Source organism: Drosophila albomicans, chromosome X (genome assembly GCF_009650485.2).
Source record: "Drosophila albomicans strain 15112-1751.03 chromosome X, ASM965048v2, whole genome shotgun sequence".
In the NCBI taxonomy this organism is placed as follows: domain Eukaryota; kingdom Metazoa; phylum Arthropoda; class Insecta; order Diptera; family Drosophilidae; genus Drosophila; species Drosophila albomicans.
Window position 1 is genome coordinate 22,849,986 of NC_047627.2, and position 18,339 is coordinate 22,868,324.

Genomic DNA, 18,339 nt, shown 5'->3' on the forward strand with positions numbered 1-18,339 from the left:
TTCCAAAGCAATGGTTGTACAAACTTCAATGAATCTTGTAAATGGACAGCAATGCCTCTCTATTAACGAGTTATTTGCCTTTGATGAGCAGGGTAAAAGAGCAACATTATTTTGTAAACTCAATATTACAAAATAATGACTACAATGGAGTTGCACAATTTGAAGTTTCATATTTATTAAGTCAGTACTCAAACAAAAATTCAAATTTATAGAAATTTATGTACAGCAATTTTTGTGAAGCGTCACAAAGTAAACAAGGGACTAATGTGCAAAGCATTCTTATGAATTTTAATAATACTTTTTACATAAATAATCATGCAGTTTACTATTCGCAAGTCAGTAAATTGAAAAGTGTGACCATATACTGGGAGAAAGTTATTTATTAGCCCTTTCTTTATTATTTTTGATAGAAATATGCACAAAATCATTGTGTAAATTTTAAAGTCCACAAGTTAGCACTTTAAGAGTAGATTAAAGAGTAATCAAGGGCAAACGTGCAAAATACTTTTAAAAATTTGAATAATCTTGTATTAAATAATACGCAAGATCAAAGTACACAATATATGCTACTGAAGTTATTAAGTGTGTGCATCATAAAGTCATTGCTTTTTTAAACTTTTTATTAATTTACATAAATAATTATGTACTTTAATAGTTGCAAGTCATTGTTTATTTTTGAAAAATGTGACCAAATTCCGAAAGAAAGTCATTTATTAGTCCTATTTTCTTTTTTTCTTTATTGAATTATGCACAAAATCATTTTGTTAATTTTAAAGATCCAAAGTAATCAAGGGACAAGTGTGGACAAAGTATTTTTATGTTGTTTCATAAACGTATTTTTAAGTTATTGAAGAAACATGTAATTTATAAATTGCAAAACTTAAGTTTTCACATATTCGTTATATATATTTGCAAAGGATCAAAAGAAATAGGAAAAAACAAGTTGCAATGTGTTAGCAGAAAGAATTTAAAGAGAATCGACTTAAGAAGTGAACTTGAGTCGAATCTTTTGCTTTGTCTATGGGATACAATTGTGCAATTTGTTCTAGGAATCGACTAGGATTTATTTTCTCTCCCATATTGTATTTGCTCGCATTGGCTTTCTTTATGTAGGATGATGATGATGATGATGATGATGATGATGACGATGTTGTTTTGTTCTGTGCTGTGTTCTATGTGGATCATGAGAGAGCACTTGCGGCATGTTGATTTAGCTATTAAGGTGTTTGTAATGACAGGGATAAAGTTCTTTTTTATGAAACGAAATGAAACGAAACGAAACGAAACAAAACAGACGTTCGTATGTCCACAAACAAAACTTTCGACTCATCGTCGCCCAATGGCTTTTGTGGAGTGGGCTCGACTTGCAGATACCCTCAGTCTCAAATGTGTCGTTTGCTTTATTTTTTTCGTTGCTGTTTTTGTTGTGGGTTCCCTTGGGAGCTGCCCCAAAAGCAGGGACCACAATGATGGACTCATTTGCCTGCACAGAGTATAGCTCATTTGTCAATCTGAAGAGAGAGAGAGAGAGAAAGAGGGAGAGTAAGTGAAAGAGTGAGAGAATGCTTTTGGGTTGCTGCTGCTTTATTCATTCATTCGCTCATTCATTTCACTTCATTCACTTGGGCTGCCCCAAGCTCAAAGTCCAATGTCCGATGTCCGCTGTCCGTTGTCCCATGTTCCGTACTTCCATTCATTGCTGACCGTTTCGCTTCACTTCACTTTTTCGTCCTGTCATGTGTCCTGTGTACAAATCCAATTTCATGTGCCTTTTTTTGTGTTGTTTGGTGCCATGTTCTTGTTTGTTGTCGCTTGCTCGTTGTTCGTTGCTCGTTGTTCGCATGCAGCCATTGTTGCCAGTTGTAAGTCGATGTAAGTTGTAAGTTGCCACGTTGCCACGCAACTCAAGTAGCACTCAGTTTCAACTTCAACTTGCAGCCCTTTCTTTTCTTTTCCTTTCCCTTCTCCTGTCTGTTTTTTTTGCGCTTCTCAGCCACTTGATTTTGGGTTCACTCTGGCATAAATTATCATGACACTCGCTCTCTCTCGCTTCGAGCTTGGGATGCCTAAACAAACAAACAATCGACAGCAAATGGAATTTCAAAATGTAAATGCTCTCTGCATATTTGCGCACACACAACACACAACATACAACACAACACAACACAACACAACACCGAAGGCTCAAGTACCCTGAAATCATCCCTGAGCAAGTGAAGGGTATTCGATTTGATAAATTACTCACTTCAACGCAGCAAATCTGTTGTGTGCGATTGCCAATCAATGTGAATGACTTGGCATTTGCTTTCATTCTTTTCCCAACTAAAATTCAACGGATAATTGTTTCATTAGTTTTAAAGCCCGGTTCTAGCAACATTTTGTATTTGCTTTTCATTGAGGCGTTTTTTTTTATACCCCGGACAAATCTTTGGTGCTTATCTCGTCCCTCATTAGCCAGCGCTCTATTGTATTTGAGCTCAGTTTAATGAGCATATTGCGTGCTGTCTGTCACACCTTCATTTTCCATTTTCTTCTTTCCGTTTCTTGCTGGTCGCAGCTGGTCACACTTTAAAGCCAGATTGCTCCCAGTTGGCGCATTTGTCTAGCTTATTAATGTTAACAAATCTTCAATTTAACCTTTTAAAATATTCTCGAAAGGCATTTAGGATTTTGTACTTTCATTTTACTTTTTAAGAATTTAAATTTTTTAGCTCTTTAAGTAGTACGTAGTATATCGATAAACAAAATCAATTTATTTTTACATTTTAAAAATCCAAAAGGTAAACAACAAGTTATAATTAAAGAGCAAACTTGTTCCATTTCGCAACTCTTTAAGTTTTCTAGTTTTTATACCCGTAGCATATTGATATACCAAATATTTCGTATAATTTAGTATTTTTTCGGTACATTATTTTGGTATACTTTTACAACAAAGCTGCACTGTCTGACTTTTATTAGCCTTTCTTATTTCTTTAAATTTTCGAGTTTTTATACCCGATAAACAATATGCATTCGGTATAATTTGGTATTTTTTCGGTATATTAATTGGATATTCTTTTTCCTATTTTACAGTGAAGCACACTTTACTGTAGCTTTCTTTTTTTTTAAGTTTTCGAGATTTTATACGCGTAGTACTGCATTCGGTATAATTTAGTATTTTTTCGGTATATTAATTTGACACACTTTTACCCATTTTGCAGTCGAACTCACTTGATTGTAGCTTTTTTTTAGGTTTTCGAGATTTTATACGCGTAGCATCAATGAAAAAAATACTGCATTCGGTACAATTAGGTATTTTTTTGGTAAATGAATTTGGCATACTTTTACCCATTTTTCAGTCGAGCACACATGATTGCAGCTTTCTTAATTGTTTTGTTTTTGTATTGAACATTAGCTAGTTGTTATGTGCCGGGTATTAAATGCGTTTGGTACATCTTAACCTCAAATACGAATATTCTTTGAAAGTTGGCCACAGAGTTCTGTATGCATCTCCGAAGAGGGTTGTATCTGCCAGTTTGTCTTGCCTCATCATTCATTTGTCGTGCTATGTGCCATATGCCACATGCCACAGCTGAGCACTCTGAGTAGACTTGTACTTAACCTCCAACAATAGTAGCAGCTCGTTCTCCTTTCCCCCTCCGTCGTCTTATGCTTTTCATGTTTGCCGTGTGGCTGCCTTGGGGCCCTCTTCTTCTCTTACTGCTCTTCCACCAGAAGTTGCAGCTCATTTATAGTAGCATACTTATTTGGGCATGTTCATAATTCAATGCACAATACACACACAAATACACCCAAAGCGAAACAGAGACAGAGAGAGAGCGAGAGAGAGACTCATATGCGCCATAGAAAACAAGCTGCAACTCTTGACTTTGAGCCAAGATTGCGATTGCCAATTACCATTTTCATTTGCCTATGTTGCTTTTATCATTTTTCTTCCCTTTGCCCAAAGGCTAAAAGCGACTAATGTTAAATGGATGTATGTGAATGCATCTCATAATCAATTTCAATCAGAAAAAGTGGTCATTAAGCGAAAAGAAGCTATGTGATGAAATGTGCCGCTAAGTGAAATGTTGATACAATGTTTTAGTTTGGTTAATTGCCCAAATGAAATGTTAAAATGCACATTACATGCTAACCTTTTTAATATTAATAATGAAATAATCTTTACCTTAATCAGATTAATCGTATTTTTATGATATTTTGAGTATCAACAGAGGCAGCTAAGTGAAATGGATGTATAGCAAATTAGTTCATAAGCGAGATGTGAATCTATATTACTTTATCACTGCATTAGTTGACCTCATTTCTGTATAATACAGAACATTGTATAGTATACTTTATATATATAGAGTGGCCATTAAGCGCATTGTTGGCCAACAGAGGCAGCTAAGTGAAATAGATATTAAGCATATTAGTTGCTATGCGAGATATGATTATATGATATTCCTTTTTGACTACCTTAGTTGCGCACATTTCTGTATAATACAGAACATATTATTAATAGAAAATATAAAATAAAATGTAGATTACATGCAAAGTGGCCGTTAAGTGTGATGTTGGTATAATGTTGTATGCTAGGATACAATACCTCAATGCACGTTCAATTTTAACTTTTTAAGCATTATTATGCTATACAAGAAAATGCCATTTTATGAATTTTTAGGATAAGTGCCAAACAAGGCAGCTAAGTGAAAGTGCGACTTGGATCACATTTAACTGTAGCCTTTACTTTATTTCTTGAACAATACCTACGCCAAGGTCTTTTTTGGGTTGCTAGCCGCAATTTTGGAGTCGCTCGCTTGACAGGCAGTTGGTTAATTAAAATTTTGTTCGAATGACAAAGAAAACGGCAACGGCAACGACAAGGCTTTTTATTTTTATTTATATTTTTGCGGCTCAACTTTGGCTGGGGCAAATGGGGAAATGGGGGAAATGCTAACAAATATTTGTTATGTTCGCATGTTATGCACACACATAATGCTAGAGTGTATTTTTTGAGGCACTTCCCTAGACTTGACAGCAATTGAGGCCGACTGCGGAGTTACGAAGCTGTAAACTCTAGAAGCTAGAAGCTGCGAGCTGAGTTTGCTCTCGGTTTCGTAATCAGCTGAGTACGCTAAACGTTTAAAACACTTTACCTACTGCATTTTTCCCCACGGTCTAGTCCCCCCACCCCTCTCTTGTTGGCCTCTGCTCTGCAGACTCCGACATTGCTGTTTTAATAAGCTTGACGCGAGTCGAGGGCCAACAACAACGTAGAAAGTAGAACCGTAGCCCCCACCTCCACTTGACATCATTCGCTTGGCTGTCGAGTGCGAGCGAGCGAATGTTTTTCCTATATGCAACACACATACACACATACAGCCGCACACTCACACTCGTGCAGTAAAAACTTCCGGCAACGCCTCGCAAATTGCCGCAGAAACTTGCTGCAAATTGGCGGCAAATTTTGCAGCATTGCAAAATTAGTGTACATTATTTTCATTTCAAATTTTAGCGGCCAGCTGCAAACTGCAAACTGCAAACCGTAAAATGTAGAATGTAAAATGTTAAAGCATTGTCCGGTTCCGGTTCGTTCTGTTCTAGGCTGTTGACCCTTTGACCCGGCAAATCCCGGAGGAGCACAAGTTGGGGGCAGCGAGATGCTGTTGCAACTTTATTGACTGCCTGACAAACTAACTGCGCAAACTGGGGCTGTCAACTCGTCTTGTTAGCCAGGTCAACTTGCTATGCATATTACGTATACGTAATACGTCGAAAACGGATGCCAATACAAATACAAATACGGAAAAACTGAAAACGGAAAACCGAAAATCGAATACGTTTAGAGTGTGCAAATCGAATTTGCGGTTCATCGCTGTCTGTTGCAACAATGCAACAACGATAAAAGTGCTTCGCATTCCTCTTTTGTTGCTTCATGAGATACTTTTTGAGCCGTGCCATTAACAAACCGATTCAACTGCAATCTACAATTTGATGTAGCTTTAAGTTCACTAATAGTTTTTACTACACCTTCCATCACAATTCTCTGCACACACAATTACGTTGCAAATGGCAAATTGAAAACGCTTGAGTTCGAACTTCTTGTTGAAAACTTTCACTCAAGTGTGTTCGACTGTGACATTCTCTGCATTCTGCGTTCATTATGTAGTATAATATTTCCACAGGGACATTGACAAACAAACAGCTGAGCATAAAATTGAAGAGCATTCCGTTGTCGCTTATAGTCGAATGTCTGCTAATGGCGATGGAATCAATTGAAGTCCTAAAGCTTTCATTTCATTAATTGTGCTTAATTTGAGTAGCGAACGGGGGAAGCCCCGCGCACAACTTGTTGTTGTCTCCTCAACTTTGCCATCATCGGTCCCAAGATAGCGACAAGGAAAGTAAAGTGAAGGAAACGTGAACGGGAACGGGAATGGGAACGGGAAGAGGAGCGGAAGCCAAACTCAACCCAACTCAAAATTGGGGGCAGGGCTGGCATCGATGTTCACGAATCTCAAAAGTTGACAAATTGAATGTCTAAGTTAAGTTCTGGGTTCTCACTTTTCACTCTGCACCTCATTTTCAGGGCATAGAAAAACAGGCAACGGGATCTGCTGGGGGCTGAGGAACCGGGGGATTAAATGTTGGCCAAAACAACCGCAGCCAGTCCATTTGCAGTGTGTATAAAAGTTGAATAGGTTTCCTTCCCTCCAGTTCTTGTTGTTCCTCTCTGCGGCTCTGTGTCTCTTCTCGCTTTTCTCTCTCCCTCTCTCTTCTCTTGTTCACCGTTATTGCCGTTGTTGTTGCTGGCCTTTCGACCAAAAACCGCCATTAAAATAACTTTTCAACTTTCGAGGTGAGGATGAGGTGAGGCTGCAACTGGAGCTGTATCTGAAGCTGAAGCTGAAGCCGAGGCTGATGCTGAGGTCGAGACAAGCGAGTCAGCGAGTGAATAAGCAAGTGAACGAGTGAGTATACAAGTGAGTGTATGCTCCGCTTATTGCTTTTGCTGCTGTTGTTGGCCTGGCCAAGTGACACCCCTGGCTTTTAGTGGCAACTTTTCAAATTTATCCACTCGAGCAAGACATCTTCGGGCGGCCTACGCGAAAAGCGCCTCTATTATTTTTCTCTCCCTGTCTTTCAGCTTTTATTATTGGCCTTAATCAATTGGCGGCTGTTTGTGAAGTTTCCATTTATGCTATTTTGACAGTTGCCATTTTTTTCAAACACTCTCACACGAAAGGCTCCAAAGACTTGACCGCATGCATAAAATATATCCAAGAACTTTGCTGGCTCGCCTTGAGGAGCTCTCCACGTTTATGTGCTTGCACAGTGTCAACATAGTTCTCTCCTTCTGCCTGTTTCCCTCAATCTTCCTTCGATTCTCTCTTCCTTTCAGTCTTTTCTCTAGCTGCCTTCTTGTTTCCTACTCTCACTGTTACTCTCCCTTTTTGGCAATGTTTACTATAAAGTTAAGCGTTTTGTTAACTATTTTCCAAGTCTTCTTCTTGTGCTTCTTTTCTTTCGTTCAGTCAGTGTGTATATCAATTAATCAGTCAATCATTTATTTCGCTCATTCTTAATTTTGTGAGAGTCTTTCTTTTATGTGCATCCTATTCGATCTCTCAAAACAAAAAAAAAATTAGACAGAAGGAACTTTTGCACTTGCAATCAGTAAATCAATCAGTCAATCAACCGGTTAATCAGTCAACTAACTAACTAACTTTATAACTCTTCTTTGATATCTTTGTTGTTGCTGTTCAGCCGTCGTTTTTAGGTAGGAAGTGAGTCAATCTACCAGTCAATCAGTCGGTCAATCAAATATTTATCTTTTTCTCCCTGTTTGATATCAATCCTTAACTCTCTTAGTTTGGCGTCATTATCAGTCACTTCTTTTCTTTAAATGTATCACTCTGATATCTTATCATATGATTAAGCAGTCAGTCCTTCAGTCAATCAATCAATCAATCACTTATTTCTCTTCTTTTAATTTCGCAACTCTAGTAAATCCTTGATATCACTCAGTGCTTTAACTTTTGTAGTTTCAATCAGTGAATCAATCAGTCAATCAACAGGTCAATCAGTCAGTTAATCCGTTATTTTTCTCTTTTTTAACTTAATCACTCTTGGATATCTTTATCATTATTTAACTATCGTTTTTAGGCACGAAGTGAGTCAATCAGAATGTCAATCAGTCGGTCAATCAAATATTTATCCATTTCTTTCTATTTGAAATCACTCCTTAACTCTCTCTTTCCTTTAGTTTGTCAGTCTCTCAGTCAGTTCTCTTCCTTAACTGTATCACACTGCTCTCTTATCATTTGCTTAATCATCTCCTTCCTTTCAATCATTTGATCATTTTGATTGTCGTTTTGCATCTTTCGTTGGACTTACTCGATGTGTGTTCTCTATTGCATGATACATGGCCTTCTTTCGCAGCAGTCTCTCCTCGCGTCTTTTTGCTCTTTCGCTCTGCAACTGCGTCTCTGTCGCTGCGCTGCGCTGTCGTATCGCTGAGCTTAGCATGGATACGAAGCTGGATGCACGTGGCCAGTGCCAGGGCCAAAGTCAGAGCCAGAGCCAGAGTCAGAGTCATGGGCAGGGACAAGGCCAGGCGATGGGCCAATTTCCGGCATCGTTTCCCGAAACGTTCAAGAACTTCTTTGAACTGATGAACGAAGACGAGGATCACGTGGAGCTCTTTGCCAATCTGCTCGAGGATAAGGTATATATACATAACATATAACTGTACGGAACATGGTGCAACTCTTCCTGCTGGCCTCTTTCCTCCTCAAGCTGCGTTTCGTTGTGTTTTCTGTCTCCCCGCTTTCCCATCCCAACAGCAACTAACCCGATATCTCTTTTTTTTTGTTTCACTGCTCTCTTTTCGCACATGTGTTGCAGGTGATTCCACGCAGCAGCAATTCAATGTACACACAGCGCCAACGTTGCGGCGGCAGCTTGCGCAGCCAGAGCAGTCACAACAGTCGAGCGAGTGGAGCAAGTGGCAACCAGACGAGTTCGCAGCTTCGTCACCATCTCCAGCAACGTCAGCAGCAGCAACAGCAGCAGCAGCAGCATCCACATCCTCATGGAGCTGCTCGCAGTCGCAGCGGCAGCAGCAATGATGTCAGTCTTACCATGGCCATGGCCACCAGCTCGGAGCACGCGACGGGAACCGGAGTGAATGGCACTGCGAGTCGATCGAATTCTTTGGGCATGACGCGCAGTGCTCGCAACTCGTTCAGCTCGAGCAGCACGGGCATCAATCGCGTCGGCTTCTGTGGCATCATCTCCAACGGCAGCACCAACAGCAGCGGCAGCATGTTAAATCTGCAACTAGAGCAAGTGCAGCTGGCTCATGGTCATGCTCAGGTTCATGGTCACGGTCTTGGTCTGGGTCAATCGCATGGACATCATGGCGATCGCAGTTGTGGCGGCTCGCTGGGCAGCAGCGGCAACTTGCTTTGCAAGCACATCAAATACTGTTGCCTGCATCAGCCGGCGGATAATCAGCGGCTTGGCTCTGCCCTCGACATCAACAACGCCCAACACCAACAGCATCAGCAACACCAGCAGCAACAACAACAACAACAACAGCAGCAGCAGCAGCAGCAGCAGGAGTTGGAGCTACAGCTGCATCAGATGCGTCTTGGCCCTGATGGCGAGGATAATGGAGGACGCATGCCGGCAAATTTCATTGCACGCGTTGCCGACGGTTCCAGGGATCGCCAGCAGCGTCATTCGGTCATCCTTGAGCGCGCTTTTGATTTCGGTAAGTGAATACGAAAGATTGTACTCGCTACTCATATGGTAGAAGGAAGGAAGAACTATGTGCCTCCAGGAACAGAATTTAACAGGCAGAGAGAGGCATCTCCGACCCTACAAAATGTATATATTTTTCATCAGCGAAACAATATAGCCATGTCCGTCTGTCTGTCTGTCCGTCTGTATGAACACTTAGATCTCAGAGACTGTCAGAGCTAAAGATAGGATTTATGAATTCAGAGAAAATATGTATCGGATGATATTGCTCCCGAAGGTTTTTGGGACAATTTTTATTAGATACATAACTTTTTGAACCAACTATTTTGAATTCGGGGATAAACAAATGTGCTAATAGAGAGTCGCTTTCGATCCCATTCTGCTTCTGTTTGTTCTTATGGAATGTGTCCTAACAGACTGCTTAAGCAACTTTCCTGTTCAAATTCAGTCAGCGAAACCTTTTCTAACAACTGAGACAAATCTTTATCTTTACATGAATAGCTTAGCTTAAAGACAACTAGATAGCCAACCAAACTGTCAGTTAAAGAGGAGGAACCACAGTTTCCTGGGGCAACGAAAATTGTTGGAATATATGAAAGCAATTTCCGGCAATTGAGTCGAGTTCTCCCCTCGCTAACTTGTTGCGTCTGTTCGCATTGATTTGAAGGTCAACGATATGAACGATGTAACATAAATTCACTAAATACGGCGACTCAAAAGAAGTTCTAAGTCATTTGGTATATTTATTCATTTTCTGTGGTTTAAATAAACCAAATATACCAAAATAATACTTAATTCTGCTTTCGCATTGTTTTGCTTTAATCAAACTTGTGTAGCGGGCACATTCGACTTTAACTTCCTTACATGTTTATATATGTTGTTTTATTTTAGTAAAGAGCGACACAATTGCTTTGTATTTTACTTAGAAGAGCATGAATCGAACATCGAAAGATGACTGTGCACTCGATGTGCTTTTTACATATTACTTTGCCTTTGTGACAGTCAGCCAGAAATTTGCAATTTCAAGTGTCACTTAAAGTGACAACACTTTCTTGCAAATGCATAAAAATAAGAATTGGAGAATTGTGTGAAAGACGAGGGGAAAATGTTTAGGGGAAAAACGCTTATGGGGCTCGACCACATCCATATTTCAATTAAGATACATTCACCAACAAAGAAAAACACATGAGTCTGACAGGTGGGAGGAGTTGGTTTTTTTTTTTCATCGTCGTCGTCGTCGCCTTTGCTGCTAACGAGAAGTCTGTCCCTGGCGTCCTTGTCCATAAAAAAAGCCGAACATAATGCGCATAAAGTTTTCATATATTCCGTTGAATATAAAAAGCCGACACACACACACACAATGAAACGGAGTTGGAGTGGGAGACGGGGCCCAAAACGAAAGTTAAACATCAACTTAAAAAGTGCCAAATGAACAGCGAACAACAAAAAACCGCCGAGCAACAACATTCAAAATAATAACAAACAACAACTCAGTTGAAAGGGCGGGACGGGGTGATTTTCAAAAAAAGGTTTTCAGGCGCTTTGCAAAGCTAAAGCTGAAGCAAACCAAACCGAACCGAACTGAACCAAAAAAAAAAAAATGGAATCGCTTTACCTTTTTTTCATGGCGATTAAAAATGCCCCCGAAAAGGGGCGGTCAAAAGGGCAGCCTCAAACCTGAATCCGAACCTGACTCCGACTCCGCCTTCGAAACCGAATCCAAATCCTGGGGTCGACTTGTCGCTTTTTGTCGGTTTGTCAGCTGACAACGAAGAGTGAATTTGGAATCGTGGGATAATCGGCTTCGTTTCGGCGACATCGATTCCCACGAACGCAGCCATAATGAATCTTTAAACTTGGACTACAAAGTCGACCTAAGTCAATAAGTTGGTGTCATAAACATCTTCTCCAATCATATCAACTTGGAATTTCTCCCTAAAGTAAAGTACCAAAAATAAATGTGTGCTTAAACATGTGTCTGGCAACGCTTGCGTCTTTCGTCTCATGGAATTGAGAGCTGAGAACTGGGACCAAAGCCATTCTAATCCTATTTAAATTGATTGCATATTCATGAATTTTAATTATTTAATTTGCATCACATTAAACGCAAACTTCAATGACCTTAAAAATGAAAGAGAGACACTAAAGAGCACTTTAAAATATAATACTATATTTCGTGATGGAAAAAAAGAATGGAATAAGGATGTGTTGGAGATGGAGATGGAGAGAGCAAGCAACAGCTGTGGTTTCAAATCACATTTAATAAATCGCCAAGGAAAACCATTTGACCAAATCGCTGTTCAAGGGCAAAGGAAAAGGCAAAATCAAAGGGAAAGGGGAAGGCGATGGCAAAGTCTGGAGTTTTGGGCTGATTGATTTCGCTTTCATGTTTGCTGCCTTTTAATCACATTAGGACTTTCATTTCGGGGTTTTCAATGCATTAAATGCTCATTAAATTAAGCACTTCGATTTTGGTAGTGAATTAGTCTCTACACTCGGATTTGGATTCGTATTCGATGCAAATTGAGTGTATACAACAAGTTCATTCCACATTCAAGTTAGTTATTTTTATCAAAGTGGCATATTCATATTATATGTAATATATAGTATAAACTAGTATATTTACTACTAATGTATATACTACATACCATTAGTATTACATTTACTTGTATATACCACAGACTATTAGTAGTATTTGGTATTTATACTAGAATATACTATTAATACTATAGTGTATAGTATATTCAAGTATATATATCATTAAGAGTATGCCACAAAAAAAATAGCTTTAATGTATTTCACTAATAGTAATATGTATGTAAGTATTCTAGTATATACTATACACTATTAATAATATATACTACTAATGGTATATGTATTAGTATATACTATGTTCTACTAATAGTATATATACTAGTACATGCTATGTCTTACCAATAGTATATATTCTAGTATATACTATACAATACTAACAGTATATAGAATATACTATACACTACTTATAGTACATATATTTCAGACTACTCGTATACTATCTACTACTAATAGTGTTGTGTCACGCGCTGATGTTGTTCTCTGTCTTCTTCTCCGTATCATTCTCGTTGTTGTTGTAATTAAATATTTATTATGGGCCAAAATTAATTCGGGACTTTAATTAGCATTAAGCCCGTCAGTTCATGATGTTGCCTCTACTCCCAACTTCAGTTCGAGCTCTCTCCCTCTCACCTTAGTCTCCGACTCCGACACCGACACCGTCTCAGACTCAGACTCTGAGACTGAGATGCCGACTCAGGCGCCGTCAACGTCAAAGTCAGCCCTTGTCTTGAGCTTCAGTTTGGTGTTTTATTGGTTTATGTGCTGCACAAATTGCTGAGGCATTATACCCAGACATCTTGCCCCGACTGTAGGGTATATCATTCACACACATGTGTATCTAGGTACTTAGAATAACTCGGAAATAGTCAAATTATAATTAAAGAGAATTTGCCAAATGCTTCGCTTTCTTACAGGGTATTTTGAAAGCTTTTACTCCCCGTCGAGTGAAGAGAACTTGCCAAATACTTCGCTGTATGACAGGGTATTTGGAGTGCGTTCACTCCCCTTCGAATGTATCTTTTTGCTTAGCTCCTTTTTTGAGTATTTGCTACAATCTTTTTCCGTTTTACGACAACAGCAAACGCAGTTTATTAAATTGTCTTTGTGTCTCGCTCTTTCTCTGGAAGCATACCAGGCGAAGATGCCACAGCAGGGCATGCTCGACGCCCTGCTATCCTGCGCGATGCCACTCAAAGTAGCCCACGCTTCGTCATGGTCCATTTAGCCCCGTGGCCAGGATACAAGAGCGCATAACATTGTAAAAACAAGCAAAGAGCTCCTGTCGACACACACACACACACACACACACACACACACACACCTACACTCACACACTGACACTGACAGCAATGGGGCGATGGAGACACATCTCTATAACCGCAATAAAGCCTTTGAAAAATGTTAGCACAAAAGTTTTCGGTTGAAAATATTTTCATATTTGACTTTGGCTCCAACTTCGACTTGGGAAACATATTTCTTGTGCCACACACACACTGAAGAGGAAGGGTGGGGGGGGGGAATACCCACGAACGTGTGTAAAGTAAAACAGAACAAAGAGAGGACAACAAGGAAGTCAATGCACGACAGAGACAATGGACAGCAAAGAGGAGCACACGGCAAATGTTTGTGCCCGGAGCGTGTTTTGGTCCTGAACCGAACTCGGAATTGACTCCAATAACTGTCACCTTCTTGCGAGTAATACTGAAAAACAGGACAGCTGCTACAGTTACTTCTCGAGCTCTGTGACTTTTCAGCAAAACATTGGAATATGGGATTTTTGTATGTAAAGACTTTCAACACTGGACACCATAAGAGCATTTGTATTTTCATTTGAAGTCTGAAGATAGACTGCTGCGATCTTTAAGAGCTTCTTTGCAATTTTGTACGGAAGCTTAGAAAGTTGTGCTTTCTTATATCGTGTATTTGATTGTCTACATATTTTCTTGAATACCATCTTTACTCCATACATTGTACCAAAACATTTCTGCTTGCTGCAGATTTCTGTTTGCCTGGTATTTCACCCACTGATTTGGCAATTTTTGACAATCGATCGTTACAACATCGAGTGGTCAATAACAACAACCATATTATTAATAATTGGTGTTTTAATTACTTCTGTTGTGGTTGTTGTTGTTGCAATTTCCGAAAAAATATTTTCAAACTTTAACGGGCTTGACATTTGTGCATCGGTTGCATTAAAAATTCAAATTGGCGCGCATATATTTAATTTCTGTGGTACCAAAAAGGGGCCTCAAGAGACTTTCTCTATTTCAGCTTGCTGCTGATTTCTGTTCGCCTGGTATATCACCTACTAATATGCCAATTTTTGACCATCGCTACAGCATCGAGTATTATTGTTTTCATTATTTATGTTGTGGTTATTGTTGCAGTTAGTAATTTTGAATTTGTTTGCTTGCAGACACCAGTTGCGATGAGAGCGATGGCATGAGCTGCGGCAGCACTCCGTGTCCTGTTCCCTCTCCCGCACCACATCAGCCGGCCTACAACGTGCTCAAGCCGATCCTCAAGCAGCCCCAGCAACATCAACAACATCAGCAGCAACAGCAGCAACAGCAGCAGCAGCAGCAACAACAGCTGGGCTCCACATTGAGTTCGGTTGCTGTGGCAGCAACAGCTGCGGTTGCAGCTCCGGGGCATGTGCATCGTTTGTTGCCCACGCCGCCGACTCACAGTGGACTCGGAGCATTCCATACTCGGGAGACGGCATTGCAGCGTATCCAGCAGCAGAGCGGCTTCGCCGCCTTGGCCAACGCACGCGTCGTGTATCCGAATGTTGCAGCTGCGAGTGGCAACTACAACATGCAGCAGTCGCAACAGCAGCAGCAACAACAGCAAATGGGAGACTACAGCATGACTTATGATTGGGGGCAGGAGCAACAGCCGGATCGGAATCAGGAGAGCGAATGGGATCAGGAGATGAACGCGGCGCCGGCATCAACTCGTTCCAGCTATAGCGAATTTCTTAACGGCGCATCCGCATCCGGTTCAAATTCCAATTGCAATTCCGTTTCCGCTGCTGCTGCGAGTCGCGTAAGTTGTTTTCTATTCCTTTCTTTTCTAGTCCTTTTTAGTTTAAGTTTCTGGCAATCGAAACATAGCGTCTGGTATCATTTAGTATTTTTAGGTATATTATTTTACTAAGTTATTGCAATATTTCCATACTGTGTTGGAAATAGGTAAAATACCCCGTTCAACATATTTTTAATATTTTTGGTATATTATGATAGTATTTCCGAAAGGTAGCGTCTGATATATTTTTAGTAGTTTTTGGTATATTATTTTGATATACTACTTCCCAACTGTTTTGTTTATTATCTATATCTACATATATATCTTCGTACTTATTTCCACATCAATTCCCTTTGACTTGTATTAGGTTATTATTCTTTTTCTTCGTCTCCTTTTCGTTTTTTTCCTTTCCTGCCTATTTCTTTTTAGTATAAGTTTCTGGCAGGCTGATATATTTTAGTATTTTAACGGTATATTATTTTGGTATATTTTGTCGATATTTCCGTACTGTTATGCTTCTATTGAGAATGGGTAAAATAAACCGACTGGTACATTTAGTATATTATTGTGGTATATATTTTGATTTGGTATATTTCATAGTTGTTTGAACTATTTTTATTTGTAATGCAATTATTTAAATACTTTCATATTTATTTCCACACAAATTTCCTTTCAAATTTAATAAATGGAAATCTTGAAGAATATTAACGCAATTTATTATTTTATTATTCTTTCCCTACATCTGCCTGCAGCAACAAAATCTGCGCGCCTCGAAGTCGCCCATTTTGAACCGGCGTCGCTCCTCGTCGATTGCGTCCAACTACGATTTGGGCTTGGGCTTCAGTCGCAACAGCATTGGCGGTCTTCCGATTCCAGGCGATGCCGAGGAGTTGTTTCGCATCGCGCACAACAGCACCAGGTAGGAGTAAGACGTAATGGCTACATTTCCCTGCACCCCCCGCCACCCCAACACTCTCCCTCCGCTCCGCTAGCCCACTTTCCTTCGTAATCAAAAGCCGTTCTACTTCCACGCGCACTTAAGCTCAGAAACAACAACAACAATAACAACAACAACAGCAACACTGAAAAGCGCATTAAGCAGCTTAATTACTTCACTTCACCTCACCCCAGATCCTTTTTGTTCCACATTGTCCTGCTGCGCTTGCAATCCTTTCTTTGGCACAACCTCATTTGCAAAAGATACAAAAGAGAAAAGATAAGGCAAAAGAGACGAAATTTAATTCAAGCCAAATTGGTCAAAGGTCAATCAATGGATAAAGCATTAAGTTAAGAAGCATGTGGATGAGCTCAAAAAACATCTACAGAAAGGAAAATGAGAGAGAAAAGTGAAGGCGGCATTCCTTTCACTTGTTTGCTTCAGTTAATTGCAGTTAAATGCAGTCCCATGTTCTTTTCTTTTTTTTCTTTTTTTTTTTTGTGGGTACAGTGGAGCTTCGAAGGTTCGCTAACTGCCGGACGACTTTCTTGTGATATACAGCAATTGCGTCCTTTTAACAGGAGCTAAAATAATTAAAGAGTTTCGTTTTAGAGATAAGACAAAATGTGTGAAGAATTATTTTAAAAAATTGTGGAAATTGAAGATTAAGTTAGGATCAATTAAAGTTTGATTTCTGTTCAAACTTTTAGTGAAATCAAAACATATTAAAAGCGATATTTATGTACTACGAATCATTTTAGAAAATGAGTATTAAACTAATAAGCGAAAGAGAATCATAGTCAGATAATAAATCAGTCGATTACCATCAACTTTAAAAATATGATAAAGTTTCAATTTAGAGATAGGAGAAAGTGCGACGAACTATTTAAATCGAAATTGAAGACTAAGTGAGAACATATCTTTAAAAGCAGTTGGAATTTGATTACAATTCAAACTTTTAGTGAAACAAAAAGAGTATTTAAATATTAAAAGACATATGTTTACCACGAGTCAATTTACAAAATGAGAAAGCAAGACTTTCCTATGTAGTCCGATTATAAATCAGTTGAGCACTTTCAACTAAATTAAAACTAGTTTTTAATGCCTGATTAACTCCACTGTACTTGACTTGACTGCAGTCACGCATACTAATGCAATTCATTATGCTTACACCATCGATCCATGTTGTCATGTCGTGTCATGTCGTGTCGTGTCGTGGTTCGTTGTGTCTGGGCGCTTGTCACTGCTTTGTCATTGCAGAGATCGCATGTCCTTGCCCAAATCGCCGCTGGGTCGGGGCCTCGAGGGCAGCAGTGTGCTCACCTTTCAACAGGCCATGTCCGGCGCGGTGTCGCCACAGTATGCGGCGACTGGAGCGGCAGCGTCAGTGACAGCGGGAACAATTGCTGGAGGTCCCTCCACCTCAGCAGCTGCAGCAGCAGCGGCACAGTTGGCTATCGATGAGCCGATGGATAGACGCCTGCTGGGCTCCAGTAATGCGCTGGCTGCTGTCGTCGAGGACACAACAACGAGTGGACCCGAAGCCACCGACGACTCGCCCACAGCGGACAACAGCAGCGATGACAACGGAATCGACGACGACGACGATGATGACGACGAGATGCCCATGGCAACAAAGAAGCACTTGTCAGGTGGCTCCGCCTCCACATCGGCGGCTGCTGTCGCGGCGATGGCTGCTGCGGCTGCCCTGCACAGCAGCTTGCAGCGAGAACGAGGCGTTGGCGAGTCCTCTTCAGCAACATCGACGGGCGGTCCGCTTCAGCAGCCACACGCAAATGGGAGCAACCACAGTTCGGCCAACAATACAGCAGCAGCAGCGCGTCAGCGTCTGAGAACCTCAAGCATGCCGGCTGAGAGTCGCAAGGTGAGTGGCAACTATCAAGGAACGAGTAGCGAGTAGTGTAGTACCGAGTAGCGAATATATATAAATAAGATTTCGTACTACTAATTAATTCGTAATTTAAGTGATAGGGGGGAAAGTAGCGATTAACGAGTAGAGAGCAGCG

The 18,339-nt window shown here is 40.2% G+C and overlaps 1 protein-coding gene across 5 annotated transcripts in view; it reads left to right on the forward strand.

Annotated features, from left to right (window-relative positions):
* LOC117573829 (uncharacterized) overlaps positions 1-18,339 on the forward strand; it is a 52,980-nt gene that overhangs the window by 18,943 nt on the left and 15,698 nt on the right. For 2 of the 5 annotated variants that reach the window (XM_034257261.2, XM_052003702.1), the window contains exons 3-7: positions 8,425-8,710; positions 8,890-9,760; positions 14,765-15,396; positions 16,128-16,294; positions 17,573-18,197. In XM_034257261.2, the coding sequence (XP_034113152.1) occupies positions 8,510-8,710; positions 8,890-9,760; positions 14,765-15,396; positions 16,128-16,294; positions 17,573-18,197 (2,496 nt within the window). In that variant the 5' untranslated portion in view covers positions 8,425-8,509. The remainder of the gene's footprint in view (positions 1-8,424; positions 8,711-8,889; positions 9,761-14,764; positions 15,397-16,127; positions 16,295-17,572; positions 18,198-18,339) is intronic. The other 3 variants (XM_034257270.2, XM_034257292.2, XM_052003704.1) reach the window with 3 other exon arrangements.